Here is a 17,775-nt window from a genome sequence, read left to right as displayed (position 1 = left end):
TGCAATCCCATTCCAAACAAGCCATTTATTACTCAATTAAAAGCAAAATATTGCGGATGCTGGAAATCTGAAATGGAGACAGAAAATGCTGGATAAAGTCAGCAAGTCTGGAGGCATCTGTGGAGATAAACAGAATTAATGTTTCGGATCTAAATGATCCTTCTACAGAACTGAAGAAACGTAGAAATGTAGAGAATTATATAGTTGGGAAGCACTCCAAAGATATGCAGGTTAGATGGATTGGCCAGGCTAAATTGCCCCTTAGTGTTACTGTCTGTTGAATTACCTGGAAAAGCATTCAGACACGTTCCACTATACGAGGAATGATGCATAAAAAAACATGTACTGTCGTCAGTAGTAAATGGGGGGGGGGGAAATCACAGCCAAGCCCAATTGTGTATCCACTTCCAGCAACGATCCCTGGATCCAAGCATTGTCCCTATGGACATCAAAAGGACAAATGGAGCCAAGTCCCACCTCATCGCTAACCTTGTCTGAGACCAGTTAACTCGATGGTAGTCACGATGTGGTGATGCCGGCGTTGGACTGGGGTGAACACAGTATGAAGTCTCACAACACCAGGTTAAAGTCCAACAGGTTTATTTGGTAAATAAACCTATTGGACTTTAACCTGGTGTTGTGAGACTTCTTACCAGTTAACTCAGCAGGCATTCTGCTTGGGGCTTGTATATAGCTTGTGCAACTCAGCTACTCAGTGCTAAAGTTTCAGAATTTTTTTCCCCCCAGTCAAAACTGGTGAGCAACTTGATCCACTTGTCCACCACCCTACCATCGGAAGGAATAAAATTATGTTCTAATCTTGCATTATAAACTCTGTATCTTGCTCTTGGGATCTATACTTTTGATTGTTTTGGCCAAGTTAAATGTCTTGCTTATGAGATATCAGTGCCACATTTAAAAGGGGGGTCTTTACCAACAAGAAGGTCCAAATGGTAACTGTTCAAAACTTTTTGGAATACACTATAAAGGTCTACACAGCTCAGATTTCCATTTTTTATTTGACTTATTATTGTCTCATGTATTAGTATACAGTGAAAAGTATTGTTTCTTGTGCACTATACAGACAAAACATACCATACATAGAGAAGGAGAAGGTGCAGAATGTAGTGTTACAGTCATAGCTAGGGTGTAGATAGAGAAAGATCAACTTAATGCAAGTTAGAATACCCCTTGTGTACAGCAATTACTCCAATCTTTTCTGTTACTTTCCTTGCATTCCTATAGGGAAGTTAAGCCAGTTTGTGCCTTCACAAACCCCACCTAATCAGATAACATCACGATAAACTATCAGAGGCCTCGTCATTTTAAGGGCTTTGCATCCATTGATGTTACAATCTTAGGCTGGAACTATAACTCAAAAGGGAAAAGAGCTCAGCTTTGACAAAGAGTCATCTAGACTCGAAACGTCAACTCTTTTCTCTCCTGAGAGATGTTGCCAGACCTGCTGAGATTTTCCAGCATTTTCTCTTTTGGTTTCAAATTCCAGCATCCGCAGTAATTTGCTTTTACCTTTGGAACTATAAATCTTGCATTGTCGCCAAACATTACTGCTTTAAAAAAAAACTACTTGTAACTTGAAGGGGAGGGGAAGATTATAAACTTTCAAAACAGTGTGCAGAAGCAGTAAATATTTCATTATAAAAAAAACGATCAGCAAACTTTTGGTGCCGTTATTTCTGCCTTTTTCTCTCTCGTTCGCTTCGGGATAAAATACATAAACTGCACACACGTTGGTTTAAGAATCTGCTTACCCCGTGTTTTGCAACATCTTCGGGACTGTAAGTGACAAGATGACAGAATCGGCCTAGTGACCAGTTGGGTGGCAGGCAGGCGGTTTGAGCTGTGGGAGGAAGGGGAGGAGGCAGTCATAAGCATTCAATGAAATCCCCGCTCGGTTGTTGCCCTTTGCTCCACTTCTCTCCGCAAACATGTCCCTAAGCACAACGCAACTTTACTAAAGGTCATATTGCTTTAGATTATTTTGTAAAGGCAATTGGAGTAGGTTTATAAATGTCAGTGCTGTGTGTATATATACATATAATAATTTATTGCATGAAATCAGGGATTTATTTTTCACTTCCGTTTATACAGCACCATCCCGCTGATTCAGAGGAAATTCCAGGCGAACGTTCCATTTCGAACGTTGCTACATTTTGGGACGTGCTGATTGGTCAATCGGGACGTCAATCAGCAGGCTTTGTTACATTTCTGCATGGGCATGTCACCACTGCACACGGGGAGCTATAGCAATTAGAATTTATTCAAATTCTTCCATCCCAAAACTTATTCCAATTCTTCCACCCCAGAACTTGATGGTGGCACGGTGGTTAGCACTGCTGCCTCACAGCGCCAGGGACCCGGGTTTGATTCCGGGCTTCGGTCACTGTCTGTGTGGAGTTTGCACATTCTCCCTGTGACTGCGTGGGTTTCCTCCGGGTGCTCCGGTTTCCTCCCACAGCCTGAAAGATGTATGTGCCAGTTAGGTACATTGGCCGTGATAAATTCTCCCTCAGTGTACCCGAACAGGCACCGGAGTGTGGCGACTAGGGGATTTTCACAGTAACTTCATTGCAGTGTTATAGTAGAAACAATTGTCTTGGCATTCTTCACTAGCCACATGTTAATATAAGCCTACTTGTGACACTGATAAATAAATTTTAACTTTAAAACTTTAAATTCTTCCATCCCAGAAAATGTTTACATTTTTTCATCCCAGAACTTGACAGACTCCCCTCATTTCAACCATTCCACCTTCCTCCCCAGAAGTTTTTTTCTAAGGCGACGGATTGCCATTCAACAAGGGCAGTGCATAAAGTTTATTAGTCGTCAAAAGTAGGCTTACATTAACACTGCAATGAAGTTACTGTGAGAGTTCCCTAAATGCCACACTCTGGCGCCCGTTCGGGTATACTGAGGGAGAATTTCGCATGGCCAATGCACCCTAACCAGCACATATTTCAGACTGTGGGAGGAAACCCATGCGGACACGGGGAGAGCATGCAAACTCCACACAGACAGTGATCCAAGCTGGGAATCAAACCTGGGTCCCTGGCGCTGCGAGGCAGCAGTGCTAACCACTGTGCCAATGAACAAGACCTGACCTGTCCTCTTATGTTTCAGCTGACCTTGGCCAAATCAAGCTGTCCAGTGTTTAATGCCGAACCTTAATAGGAATGTCTATTTGGTGTGAAAGGTCTTTTAGAGTTTGTAACAGAGCCCTGGAGATCAGGGCTGAGAATCTATATTGCTTAAGTATTAAAAGTTGCATGGAGAGGAATAAATGATTGAACTTTTCAATTTATATTGGGCTTCTCTAAATTTTACAGCCAGTGAAGTGACATTTTGAAGTAGTCACCTTATAATGTTGGGGAATGCAGCGGTCAATTTGCACATTGAACTAGGAGCAATGGTGAGATGAGTGATCAGGTAATCGGGGAATGGTTGTGCTGCCCAGGATGGCACGGTGGCACTGTGGTTAGCACTGCTACCTCACAGCGCCAGGGACCCAGGTTCAATTCCGGCCTCGGGTCACTGTCAGCGTGGAGTTTGCACATTCTCCCCATATCTACGTGGGTTTCCTCTGGTGCTCCGGTTTCCTCCCACAGTCCAAAGATGTGCAGATTAGGTTGACTGGCCATGTTAAATTGCCCCTTAAATCTTAAATTATGCCCCTGGTTATTGACCGCTCCACTAAGGGGTAAAGTTTTTTCCTATCTAACCTATCAATGTCCCTCATAATGTTGTCCACCTCAATCAGGTCCCCACCTCAGCCTTCTCTGCTACAAGAAAAACAACCTCAGCCTAACCAGGCAATATCCTGATGAATCTCCTTTGCATCGTCTCCAGTGCAATCGCTTCCTTCCTGTAGTGTAGTGGCCAGAACTGCACACAGTACTCTAGCTGTAGCCTAACAAGCATTATATGCAGATCCATCATAACTTCCCTGCTCTTATATCCTATGCCTCGGCTAATAAAGGCATGTATCCCGTATGTCTTTTTAACCACCTGATCTACCTGTCCTGCTGCCTTCAGGGATCTTTGGACATGCACCCCAAGACGCCTCTGGTCCTCTGTACTTCGTAGCATCCTGCCATTCATTGTATATTCCCTTGACTTGTTAGTTCCACTAAAATGCATCACCTCGCACTTTTCAGGGTTAAATTCCATTTGCCACTGTTCTGTCCATCTGATCAGGCCGTCCATATAGTCCTATAACCTCAGGCTTTCATAGGATCATAGTATCATAGAATCCTACAATGCAGGAGGCCACCATTCAGCCCATCAAGTCTGCACCGACCACAGTCCCACCTCGACCCTATCCCCATAACCCCATGTATTTACCCTAGCTAGCCCCTCTGATACTAAGTGGCAATTTAGCATGGCCAATCCACCTAACCCGCACATCTTTGGATTGTGGGAGGAAACCGGAGCACCCGGAGGAAACCTTGCAAACACAGGGAGAGCATGCAGACTCCGCACAGACAGTAACCAAGCCAGGAATCGAACCCAGGTCCCTGGTGCTGTGAGGCAGCAGTGCTGACCACTGTGTCACCATGCTGCCCTCCTTGCTATTTTCCACACTACCAATTTTTGTGTTATCTGTGAACTTACTGACCATACCCCGCACGTTCACATCTAGATCATTAATGTGAACTACAAACAGCAAAGGGCCCAGCACCGATCCCTGCAGGACACAGGCTTCCAGTTGCAAAGACAGCAGCAGTACTGCATCCAAGTTGTCACCCTTGATTTATTACTCAAGCCCTGAGTAGGGCCAAAACCAATACCCTTCTAACTTTGAGGTTATTGTGCTGCTGCTGAGCCCAGTCCGAATGTTTGTTCACTTGATCACTCTGTGCAGAGAACTTCCTGATACCACTCAGAATTTACTAGATTGAATCTATTATCTCTTGAAACAACAATTAGTATTAATTTACCATAATATTCTGGGTTTACTTTTTCCATTCCTTAACCATGATATTCAAAAAGGAATTAGGCTATTATTTGAAAAGGAAAAATGTGCAGGGTCACAGGTAGGTGGGGGGAATGGCACTAGGTGAATTTCACATGCAGAAAATCAGTGTAGACACATTGGGCTGAATGGCCTCCTTCTATGCTGTAACAATTCTGTGATTCCATGACGTATATTTAAAATCACCTCTCAGACACCATTCCAGGATGGAAAACTCACGTTTGCCTTTGTGACTTTGATATTTGAATGTCGAGGCGGCACAATGGTTAGCACTGCTGCCTCACAGCACCAGGGACCCAGGTTCGATTCCCGGCATGGGTCACTGTCTATGTGGAGTTTGCACTTTCCCCCTGTGTCTGCGAGGGTTTCCTCCGGGTGCTCCAGTTTCCTCCCACAGTCCAAAGATGTGCGGGTTAGGTGGACTGGCTGTGCTAAATTGCCCCTTAGTGTCAGGGGGACTAACTAGGGTAAATGCATGGGGTAATGGGGATAGGGCCTGGGTGGGATTGTGGTCGGTGCAGACTCAATGGGCCGAATGGCTTCCTTCTGCACTTTAGGATTCTATGATATTTAAAACTAAGGATTAGCCTAATGGATCTTATTTGTACCACCTCAAGAACTGAAATGTCTCCCTCAGCTTTCAATAACCAGAACTGGATATATTAATCAACATGTGGTCGAAGCAGAGCATGGTACAATTTCCTCAGAATTGTATCTCACTGTTTAGACAATGTACATTCGTGTTTTGGATTCTTTAATGTAAAAAAAATTCCGCATGTGAAGTTCTTACTTCTTAAGATAAGATGAATTAGAAGTGGAAAATCATTATTTAGCTGACAACCTCGAGCATATCATCGCCTCTCAACTCTAATGTAAAAATAACTCTCAAATCTCTCATCATAACTGTAATAATTCATCCATCACGTCATCACAGTGAATGTATGTGTCACCTTTTCATAGCTTTAATATTCTTTCTATAATGGGGCAACCAGAAATAGGCCAATTTTCAACTTTTAAAGATAGCTTTAAAATGTAGTAACATATCTCATGCTGAGGACAAGGCATAATTTAGACAATTTAGTCTCAATATAATTTTATAATGTCAACACACAGATAGCCCTGATTAAAATGAGGGCTCTAATTGTTTAAAGCAGTGTGTCATCTAAGTAGGTGGGGTTTGCAATACCGCCTGAGCCCATCACTAACTTCCTTTTAGGAATATTTTAAAAATACAAATAAAGTATAATTGTATTTTATTCAGTGACATGTTTGTGGCACACATTTCCTCCTGGCTTTTGTCTTCTATTCCTCTAGATACAAAGATTCTTTTTGCCTTTATTGAGGCCTTATCGACTTCCACTGGCACTTTTAATCATCTGTAAGTCCTCTACTCCATTTCAAATCCGGCAGTTTGACCATTTCATCTTTATGCCATAATTCTTCATCTTCTGTTGTTTTAATAGTATTTTCACATAAAATATGAATGATCGGATACCTCTGCCTCCATGTTATAGATTCTTAGAGATATACAGCATGGAAATAGGCCCTTTGGCCCAACTCATCCATGCCGACCAGGTTTCCTAAACTGAACTCGTCCCATTTGCCTGAATTTGGCCCATATCCCTTAAAACTTTCCTATCCATGTCCCTGTCCAAGTGTCTCTGAAATGTTGTAATTATACCAATTTCTACCACCTCCTCTGGCAGCTCATTTCACATACACATCACTCTCTGTGTGAAAAAGTTGCCCCTCAGGTCCCTTTTAAATCCTTCCCCTCTCACCTTAAACCTATGCCCTTTAGTTTTGGACTCCCCTACCCTAGGGAAAAGACCTTGGCTATTCACCTTATCTATGCCCCTCGTGATTTTATAAACCTCTATAAGGTCACCCCTCATCTTCCTGCGCTCCAGGGAAAAAAGTCCCAGCCTACCCAGCCTCTCCTTATAATTTAAACCTTCCAGTCCTGGTAACATCCTTGTAAATCTTTTTTGCACCCTTTCCAGTTTAATAACAGCCTGTGACCAGAATTGTATGTAGTACTCCAAATGTGGCCTTACCAATGTCTTGATCGTTGATGGTTTATTTCGTCTTACTGGAAAGAAAAAATAAAGATTAAATACAACCACTGCAACTTCTGAAATGAAAACAGAAAAAGCTGGAAAAACTCAGCAGGTCTGGCAACATCTATGGAGAGAGAAAAACACAGTTAATGTTTCGAGTCTGTATGAACGTTCTTCAGAGCTGCAAATTCTACCTGTCAATTGTAGAAGAAAAACTAACAACAGAAAAGGGACAGTTGGAAAATAGAGTAAGAAAAAGACAAAGATGGGAAAAGTCAAAGGAAAAACTAAGAGGAAGCTAAATGATATATATGAATAGTCAACATGGATTTCAAAAGGGAAAATCTTGCTTGACCATTATTGGCATGGTGGCACAAGGGTTAGCACTGCTGCCTCACAGCACCAGGGAGTCCGGCTTGGGTCACTGTCTGTGCGGGTCTGCACATTCTCCCCGTGTCTGCGTGGGCTTCCTCTGGGTGCTCTGGTTTCCTTCCACAGTCCAAAAGACTTGCCGGTTAGATGCATTGCCCATGCTAAATTCTCCCTCCGTGTACCCAAACAGGCACTGGTGTGTGGCAACTAGTGGTTTATTACTGTAACTTTATTACAGTGTTAATATAAGCCAACTTGTGACACTAATAAATAGAGTTCATCAAATTTTTTTGAGGAGGTAACAGAGAGCAGACAATGATAATGCGGTAAATGTAATTTATTTGGATTTTCAAAAGGCCTTTAATAAGGTGTCCCATAATAGAATAATTAATAAAATCAAAGGTCCTGGAGTTAGGGGACAACCAGTAAGCAAACTGGCTTCAAGACAGAAAGCAAAGAGTGGGAATAAAGGGTAGTTTTTGAGTGTGGCAGAAGTTGAGAAGTGGTGTTCTACAAGAATCAATGCTGGGGCCACTGCTGTTCACAATTTAGACTTTGGAATCAAAAATACAATTTCTAAATTTGCAGGTGACACCAAATTGGGGAGGATAGGCAACGATGAAGAGTAATAAATTACAGGAGGACATTAATAAACTTGCAGATTGGGCAAATGGATGACAAACAAAATGCAACATGGATAAGTCAGGAAGTATGTTTTGGTAGGAAGAATAGGGAGGCAATTTATTACTTAGCAGGTGCAGTTCTAGGTGGGGTAGAGCAAGAAAAGGACCTCGGAATGCAAATACATAAATCATTAAAAGTTGCGTCACAGGCAATAAAGAAAGTAAACCAAGACTAGGCTTTATTGTTAAAGAGATAGTACTGGAAAGTAACTAAGTTATTGTTAAACCTGTATTGAACCTGGTTAGACTGTAAATTGGGTATAGATGCTTTGCAGAGGGTGCAGAAAAGATTTACTAGAAATGCATGAGTATAGATATCAAGAAAGGATGAACAGGTTCAGTCTCTTTTCTCTCGAAAATGGAAGGTCGAGGGGGTCACCTAATAGAGGTCTTTAAAATTATGAAACATTTTTATGGATTGGATACAGAGAGAATGTTTCCTCTTGTGGGAAAGGGCACAACTAGAGGGCATCGATATAAGATGGTCAGCAAGAAATCCAATAGTGAATCTGAAAGAAACTTCTCCACCCAAAGCATGGTGAGCATATGGAACTTGCTACCACGGGCAGTGGTTGAAGTGAATGGTATGGATGCCTTTAAGTGGGAAACTAGACAAGCAAATGAGGGAGAAGGCAACAAAGGATTACTTTGGTAGATTTAGCTGAGGGAAATGGTAGGAGGTTCAAGTAGAGCAAAAACATCAGCATAGATTGTTACTGTGTCAGAAATACTACGTAATATTTATGTCTCTTTTATATCATATTAAAGAATGCGTTCTCAATTCTATTTTCACACTGATGTGAATGAGAATAGTTATGCTGTTGCAAAGCTGGGAAAGACTTGGCATACATGTATGTATAGTTAGATGCTCATTGGCCTTCATTTTTAATTTATAATTTTTAATAATGATATTCTGGGGGCTGGTTAGCTCAGCTGGCTAGGTGACTAGCATGTGATTCCGAATAACACCAATGGCACAGCTTAATTCACATTCTGGCTGAGGTAGAGTTGGGACCTGCCTCCTCACCCTGTCCCTGAGAGAGGAAAGCAATGGCAAGCCACTATTGGCAAAAAACCTGTCAAGAAAGTAGCCCAGGATGAAGCACCAGCAGACAATAAGCCAAGGACCTGCCTTTGGGAAGAGTACACATGACATGATGAGATATAAAAAAACTAAGGTGACGAATGTGGTCAAGGATAATTGGATTTCCACATTCTGTGATATAAATAGGTACAATTGCAATCCCTAGACCCTGAGTAAAAATTTCAAAATTCCATTAATTAAAAATGTAATGTGACTTATTCAGTCACCAACCATTGGTCCTGCCAAGATTTGTAAAATTGCAGAGATTAAAATGCGAATCCAACAGGCTGTCAAAATCTGTTTCTAACTTTGTGTGTCCTTAATCAACTGCTTTTATATTAGTTATATTTGCTTTATATTAAAGTCATATTTTATATTACATTATGATCATAGTAACAATAGCATCCCTTCCAACAAAGTTCCTGACAGTGCATCTTTTCCAATATAATTTATAGCTGAGCTTTTGGAGGCACAGTGTGCTGCCTCACAGCACCAGGGGCCTGGGTTCAATTCCAGCTTCAGGTTACTGTCTGTGTGGAGTTTGCATGTTCTCCCCATGTCTGCGTGGGTTTCCTCTGGGTACTCCAGTTTCCTCCCACAGTCCAAAGATGTGCAGGTTAGGTGGATTGGCCATGATAAATGATCCCTTAATGTCAGTGAGAATAGCGGGGTAAATGCGTGGGGTTACGGGGATAGGGCCTGGGTGGGATTGTTATTGGTGCAGGCTCAATCGGCTGAATGGCTTCTTTCTGCACTGTAAGGATTCTATGAAGAGAATTTTAAAGCAGAGACGTTGGGAGACTGGGAGTCAATGAAAAACTGGAATGATGGGTGATCAGGTCTCAGGTAAAGTCCTATTTACTCATCACTTGTCTCTTTGCTGATCTACTTAGACTCACAGTCCTCAAAAATCTTTTTAAAAATTCTCTGTGTGGTCTCACTCTTCCTATCTGTGTAATCTCTTCTAACCCTTTAATTACCTCCCACATCCACCACCCATTCCCAATCAGAAACATTTCTCTAATTTTGTCCTCTTTTAATAATCCCAATTTTTTGGAATTCACTTCACGAACTCATCATCTATTTCTCTTATAAGATCCTCCTTCAAACCCATCTCATTAACCAATCTTTTACTCGCACCTTCACATATCTCATTCTTGAGTTCAGCATTTGCCTTTGTCTCATTATATCTTTTCCTATTTAAATGTATGTTGGCGCGATATTTCCCAAAGCCCGTTTTTGCTATGTTTTCCTTTTCTATAACTGTGGTTTAGGAATATCTAACATACACTGTGGGTGGGATTTTCTGGCCCCACTCGTCCTGAAACCAGAAAATCCCACCCGAGGTCAACAGACCTTTCCATGGTCCGCCTCTCACCCGCTCCGATTCCCGTGGCGGGCGGTAAAATTCGTCCTTATATATTTACAAATAAAAAGAAAAAAGGCTGGAAATTTGGAATTAAAAAAGAATAGTTGTTAGGGTACCAGATCAGAAACCCCAAGGTATATTATGAAGCCAGACTAGGCCCCAACAATTTTCTATTTTGGCATCAGTGTGAGGATAAGGTGTTTCACTCCAGGTGCGATTCTACTGACACACTGAAAAGCTTTTATCAAAACAAACTTTATTTAACAACACAGTTTGATTAGAACAACTGAATTAGCTTAACTGACAATTGAATAATACATAAACATGACAAGATACATTCTTAACTGCTAACCTATCAATACGAGTTCCAATTTAAGCAATATTCCTCTTATATACTGAACCCACTCTTTAAAATTAGTTAGCAAAACATAGGCATACTCTCTTGTCTTAGGTTAACAGTCCTGGAGCTTTCAGAACACCTCTGGAGAGAGAGAGAGCGAGGGAGAAAGAGGGAGAAAGAGAGAGACCTGTTTCATCCAGCAGAGTAAGAAGTCTCACAACACCAGGTTAAAGTCCAACAGGTTTATTTGGTAGCAAAAACCACTAGCTTTCGGAGCGCTGCTTCTTCGTCAGGTAAGTGGGAGTTCTGTTCACAAACAGGGCACATAAAGACACAAACTCAATTTACAAAATAATGGTTGGAATGCGAGTCTTTATAGGTAATCAAGTCTTAAAGATACAGACAATGTGAGTGGAGAGAGCATTAAGCACAGGTTAAAGAGATGTGTATTGTCTCCAGACAGGACAGTTAGTAAGATTTTGCAAGCCCAGGCAAGTCATGGGGGTTACAGATCATGTGACATGAACCCAAGATCCCGGTTGAGGCCGTCCTCATGTGTGCGGAACTTGACTATCATCCAGCAGAACCAGGCAGCACCTGCTAGTATTTTAAAATGAAACCGTAACTATTTCTTTATTGGAAGCTTCGCTCTGTCCCTATCAACCTAATCAAAACTCTACTCTGAAATCCCAGGGGAAACCTAAGTAAACACAAATGCACCAGCTCTGCTTAAACAAACACTTCATGTCAAAAATGAGTACTTACCTTGTTCTCCCAGCCATTAATTTAAAGGCTTTCCGAGACAAATCGGCACCCCGCAAATCAGATCCGAATTCTAAACATACCCCTTACAAGAAACATGCTATAAATATACTTCTTAAAGACACAATATCATTACATAGTAAAATAACACCACTAGAATAATACTCAGCAGGTCAGACACCATCTCTGGAGAAAGAAGCAGAGTTAACATTTCAGTTGTTGACTTTTCACCTGAATTGGCAAAAGTAAGAAATGTAATCAGTTTTATACAAGTGAAATGGGGGAGAGTGGAAAAAGAACAAAAGGAAAAAACTCAATAGGGTGGAAAACAGAAGATTATATGAAAAAGAGTTCGGTGCGGGGCCAAATGGAGTGGTAATGAAACAAGAAACAATGGATGTATCTAGAAGTGGTAATGCAGAACAAATGGCTTCCCTCTGAAAGCAAAAATAAGAGCAAAATGTGAGCAAGATCTAAACATGCAAAGAGAAAGGAAACACAAATGGGAAGAGAGATTATGGTCTGAAATTTTTGAACTGAATGATGAGTATAGAAGAACCATAGAATCTCCTAGAATCCTTATAATGCAGAAATAGATCATTTGGCCCATCAAATCTACACCAACTCTCCAAAAGAACAACCCACCCAAGCTCTTCTCACCACCCTATCCCCATGATACTGCTCATTTACCATGGCTAATCTACCTTACCTAAATATCTTTGGCCACTAAGTGGTAATTTAGCATTGCCAATCCACCTAACCTGCACATCTTTAGACACTAAGGGGCAATTTAGCATGGTCAATCCACCTAATCTGCACATCTTTGGACTGTGGGAGGAAACCGGAGCACCCAGAAGAAACCCCCACACAGTCACCCAAGGTGGAATAAAACCCAGGTCCCTGGCACTGTGAAGCAGCAGTGCTAACCACTGCACAACCATGCCACCCTGTAAAGTGCCCAATTGAAAGATGAGGTGTTGTTCTTCCAACTTACATTCAGCTTCACTGCAACAGCACAGTAAGCCAAGGACAGAGAGGTCAACAGGAGAGTAAGGTGGAAAATTAAAATTATGTCCAATAGGAAGCTCAGCATCATGCTTGGACCAAACGGAGGTGTTCATTAAATAAGTGGAATGTCGTAACTTGCTCACATCCAACCTATGCTTAATCTTGTATTATTGAAGACATTTTCAAACTTATGATTCTAGTTTGGGCTTTCAAAAAACACGTGACCTAACTGAAAGTGTCTAAAATGGACGAAGCATTTCCTCGAATGGGGATGTCCATCATTTAGCTCATTTAGACAGGATTTAGAAAATCATAGAAATATTGAAAAATATAGTGGATACAGGAAAACACAATCCATATCTGGAAGTGCAACAGAATTCCTTTGGATAAAGTAGCACTTGGAAAGGCAGTGATGCAAATAGTCGACATTCCTGAGACACTGCCAATAAACACAGAGGTAATTACTCAAATAGATGCAATGAATACAAAGCAAAATTAGAAAACAATTCCTAACAACACATTGATTTTGTGTGCACCAAAACCAGGAAATAATAGGCAGATGATTTTAAACAAATGATGATGAAAAACTGGACTTCAGTATCACATTCAGGAAAAGTAAAACATAACAGAATGCAAATATCCAGGTTTGGGAGGTAAATAAATGATTGGTGGCACTGCACAGGATGAAAGGATTCCTTGAAAATTCAGAACAGTTCAGGGAAGTAGCAAATGAAGGTCTAATACAGATAGGAAATATACAGTAAATGGCAGAACCCTTAAGAGTATTGATAGGGATGTGGGTGTACAGGTACACAGGTCACTGAAAGTGGCAATGCAGGTGGAGAAGGTAGTCAAGAAGGCATACGACATGCTTGCCTTCATCAGCCGGGGAGTTTAAAAATTGGCAAGTCATGTTGCAGCTTTATAGAACCTTAGTTAGGCCACATTTGGAATATAGTGTTCAATTCTGGTCGCCACACTACCAGAAGGGTGTGGAGGCTTTGGAGAGGGTACAGAAAAGATTTACCAGGATGTTGCTTGGTATGAAGGGCATTAGCCATGAGGAGAGGTTGGAGAAACTTGGTTTGGTCTCACTGGAACGACGGAGGTTGAGGGGTGACCTGATAGAAGTCTACAAGATTATGAGAGGCATGGACAGAGTGGATAGTCAGAAGCTTTTTCCCAGGGTGGAAGAGTCAATTACTAGGTGGCACAGGTTTAAGGTGCGGGGGGCAAGGTTTAAAGGAGATGTACAAGGCAGATTTTTTACACAGAGAGTAGTGGGTGCCTGGAACTCATGGCCAGGGGAGGTCGTGGAAGCGGATACGGTAGTGACTTTTAAGGGGCATCTTGACAAATATATGAATAGGATGGGAATAGAGGGATATGGTCCCCGGAAGAGTAGGGGTTTTAGTTAAGTCGGGCAGCATGGTCGGTGCAGACTTGGAGGCCCGAAGGGCCTGTTCCTGTGCTGTAATTTTCTTTGTTCTTTGAACTAGTGGAAAGGCCTATATCTGAAAGAAGCAGGAACCATTATCCTTGCAGGAATGTTGCTGCCACGGAGTAGGATTTAAAGCAACAAACAATAGCAGGGGAAAGCATTGGAGATAAAATCGACAACTTTGGAGGCAAATCACGCTTAAGTGCGAGAGGATAAGACAGTCAAATCTACCAAAGGGCAAGCTGAACATCAGTTAGAAAAGGAATCAGAATAGGGGAAGGCAACAAAAAGTTAAACCATTGGAATCCAAATTAAAATCTAAGCATTTTAAGGAACAAAATTGAGGCATTCAAGTCTGTGGGTAAAATATAAAATCACGGATTGGCCATGTTAAATTGCCCCATAGTGTCAGGGCGACTAGCTAGGGTAAATGCATGGGGTTATGGGAATAGAGCCTGGCTGGGATTGTTGTCGGTGCAGACTCGATGGGCCAAATGGCCTCCTTCGGCACTGTATGATTCTATGACATGTAGCAAAGGAAGGATTGGAATTGGTATGATTTAGAACAATATCTATAATACAAGGATTTAAATGGAGATACGGTCCAAACAGATTCATTTAGAACTGTGAAACAACAACAGACCCCACTATGGAAGTTAGATTAAGAATTGTGGAATTGTGAAAGTGAAATGGGGAAAAAATGTAGACAAATTAGAGAAGCACACATTAACAATTTATAGGACTTCTTTAATTATCAAAAATATCCTAAATTATTGCATTCAGGTTTTGTTTCAATTAATATGTTCCTATTCCAACAGAATAGTTAACCTAATTCAGCGTAATGAAACAGAACGAGTAGGTGGCCTAAAAGTAGATGAAGATTTTGGAAACATTCCCCTCTGCAGAATGTCAATAATTATATGATCTAACCAATCAGCATTTTGCAAAAAAATGATCTGAACTTACCTACATCAAAAGTAGATGCTAAATATAACATTAAGCAAGAATAGTAAAATAACACTACTAGAATAATACAAGAATAAAATACTGTAAATGCTGGAAATCTGAAATAGAAACACAAACCACTAGAAATACTTATCAGGTCGAGCATCTGTACTGTGAGAAACTGGATTAACGTCATAGATCAATGATCCTTCATCAGAACTTCATCAGGGCGGCATGGTGGCGCAGTGATTAGTACTGATGCCCCACAGCGCCAGGGACCCGGGTTCAATTCCAGCCTCGGGTCACTGTCTGTGTGGAGTTTGCACTTTCTCCCCGTATCTACATGGGGTTTGCTCCTGTTTCCTCCCACAGTCCAAAGATGTGCAGGTTAGGTTGATTGGCCATCCTAAATTGACCCGAGTGTCAGGGGGATTCGCAGATAAATGAGGGTTACGGGAATAGGGCCTAGGTGGGATTGTGGTTGGTATAGACTTGGTGGGCTGAATGGCCTCCTTCCATTCTGTAGGGATTCTATGTTTAAAAACTCCATTAATTTAGGAGGAAAGTATTGGAACAACGCCAGTGGTCCAAGAAGAATATCCCAACTCCCCAACCAAAATGGATATATAAGTTTTTATTAATGCTCAGACTGGACATGGCAAACATGCTTGCTCCAAAAACCAAATTCAAATTCCAATTGAATCCAATTATTGGTCCCCACAAGAGAGACAAACAAGATCCAAGCTGATAAGATAAGGCATTACACCACATCTTGATCTGACACTTGGTCTTAGCAAAAAGGCTGAGAAGCGAAACTCCCCAACTAATTTTTTAAAAATTCATTCATGGGACATGGACGTTGCTGGCTGGCCAGCATTTATTACCCATCCCTAGTTGCCCTTGAGAAGGCAGTGGTGAGCTGCCTTCTTGAAACGGTGCAGTCCACTTGCTGTGGGTTGATCCACAATGTCATTAGGGAGGGAATTCCAGGATTTTGACCCTGTAACTGCGAAAGAACGACAATATATTTTCAAGTCAGGATAGTGAGTGGCTTGGAGGGGAACTTACAGCTGGTGGTGTTCCCATGTATCTGTTGCCCTTGCCCTTCTAGATGGAAGTGGTTGTGGGTTTGGAAGGTGCTGTCTAAGGATCTTTCATCAATTGCTGCAGTGCATCTTGTAGATACTACACACCACTGCTACTAAGTGTTGGTGGTAGAGGAAGTGGGTGTTGTGGAAAATGGATATGTTAACCTTTTATGTTGGGACAGTTGGGCATACTTGAACGCAAATTCTAATTAGTAAAAGATGCCATCAAGGTGCGTGTGTATATCCCACAACATAAATCATGTGCAGTATTAAGCTGCCTCTGAATATTGGGCCAAGCAAAGGTGATGTGAAGATCAAAAAAAGAAAGCAAAAAGCGCTTAGCTAGTTATGAACATTTGCTTAGTGACCAATGTGGTCAGAGTCATATAATTTTATTGGGCTATATTAGCACAGAACTAAGTATTCTCGAAGCATTGTATCATGTATGATCCCGGAGGAAGATTCATTTGGTGTGTAGGCACACTGTGTATGTGTCCGCATTTGCATCACCTACTTGAACTTTCAGCTAACCCAGTCTCACTGTATAGCTCTCGTGCCTGGAAAGTCATTTCTTCATACAAACAAATACTTCACTCCTAAACAAGTAGTTAGAACATAAAAATGAGGAGCTGGAGAGGCATTTCAGTCCCTCGAGTTTGCTCCACCATTCAATATGATCACGACTGATCTCATCTCGGCCTAAACTCCACATTCCTGCCCCTCCTCCATAACCCTTCAACTGATTACTAATTAAAAATTCTCTTCCTTAAATTTATTCAATGTCATGGCATCTGATGCACTCTGAGGTAGCTAATTCCACAGATTCATGACCCTTTGAGAGAAGTTATTTCTCTTCATCTCAGTTTTAAATCTGCTACCCCCATTCTTAAAACTATGAATAGTTGCTGGTTCATTTGTACAGTACTTGGTCCTCAAGGTGTGTCAACCGTTTAACTCTGGAAACGTGCAGGATGGCAGAAAGGAGGAATCATTCTGCATCAAAAGGTGGGAGGAGGCTATCAAAACCATCAATAATTTCCATGCTTCATTTGCTAATGTTTTTCCTGCAAATTCTGCTTGTCAAAGTAAGAGTATTCGGTGCCAGAAACCATTGCTTCTAAGACACAAAATGAAGCTCAGTTGGGGATGTTGCCAGCAACATTATAATTGTCCACCAGCATATGCATTTGAGGAGTTGGTGGGGATGGGGTGGGGGATGGTGGGCTGGGGCGGGAGGGTCATGAAGCAGCTTCTCTGGAAATTATTTGAATTTCATATTAAAATGGTATTTATTGTGGCTAATGTTAAAACACTTAATTACATAGCTGATAAATGTTTAATATGCAATTTTTAAACATAGCCGGCAACTTATTAAAAACAGAGGATAGTTTGGCTGCAAACGTTTGTGACTTCTGAATTTAACTAATCTTTACAATTATTTATAATAGTTTCATCAATTTTATTGAAAAATTCCCAATGACCCTGTTCAAATGGACATTTGTGACCAGCTGCAACCACCTTCGCACGTCGACAGTCTGCTTAATTACTAGCCCTTCCAGAGCCCATGCCAGATCTATGTCTTTGCTGCACACTTTTCTTCACATAGACAAGCGCCAAAATGATGAGGTCC

At 41.4% G+C, this 17,775-nt stretch overlaps 1 protein-coding gene across 4 annotated transcripts in view; it reads right to left on the bottom strand.

The window, feature by feature from the left end:
* Positions 1-17,775, bottom strand: part of hsdl2 (hydroxysteroid dehydrogenase like 2) — a 127,651-nt gene that overhangs the window by 102,150 nt on the left and 7,726 nt on the right. Inside the window, exons 2-4 of one of the 4 annotated variants that reach the window (XM_078214072.1) lie at positions 11,089-11,207; positions 7,051-7,085; positions 1,773-1,861 (exon numbers count right to left, since the gene is read on the bottom strand). In XM_078214072.1, the coding sequence (XP_078070198.1) occupies positions 1,773-1,789 (17 nt within the window). In that variant the 5' untranslated portion in view covers positions 1,790-1,861; positions 7,051-7,085; positions 11,089-11,207. The remainder of the gene's footprint in view (positions 1-1,772; positions 1,862-7,050; positions 7,086-11,088; positions 11,208-17,775) is intronic. The other 3 variants (XM_078214073.1, XM_078214074.1, XM_078214075.1) reach the window with 3 other exon arrangements.

Source organism: Mustelus asterias, chromosome 6, assembly GCF_964213995.1.
Source record: "Mustelus asterias chromosome 6, sMusAst1.hap1.1, whole genome shotgun sequence".
Classification (NCBI taxonomy): Eukaryota; Metazoa; Chordata; class Chondrichthyes; order Carcharhiniformes; family Triakidae; genus Mustelus; species Mustelus asterias.
Note: the sequence above shows the minus strand (reverse complement) of the source record. Positions and strands in the feature narration are given on the sequence as shown.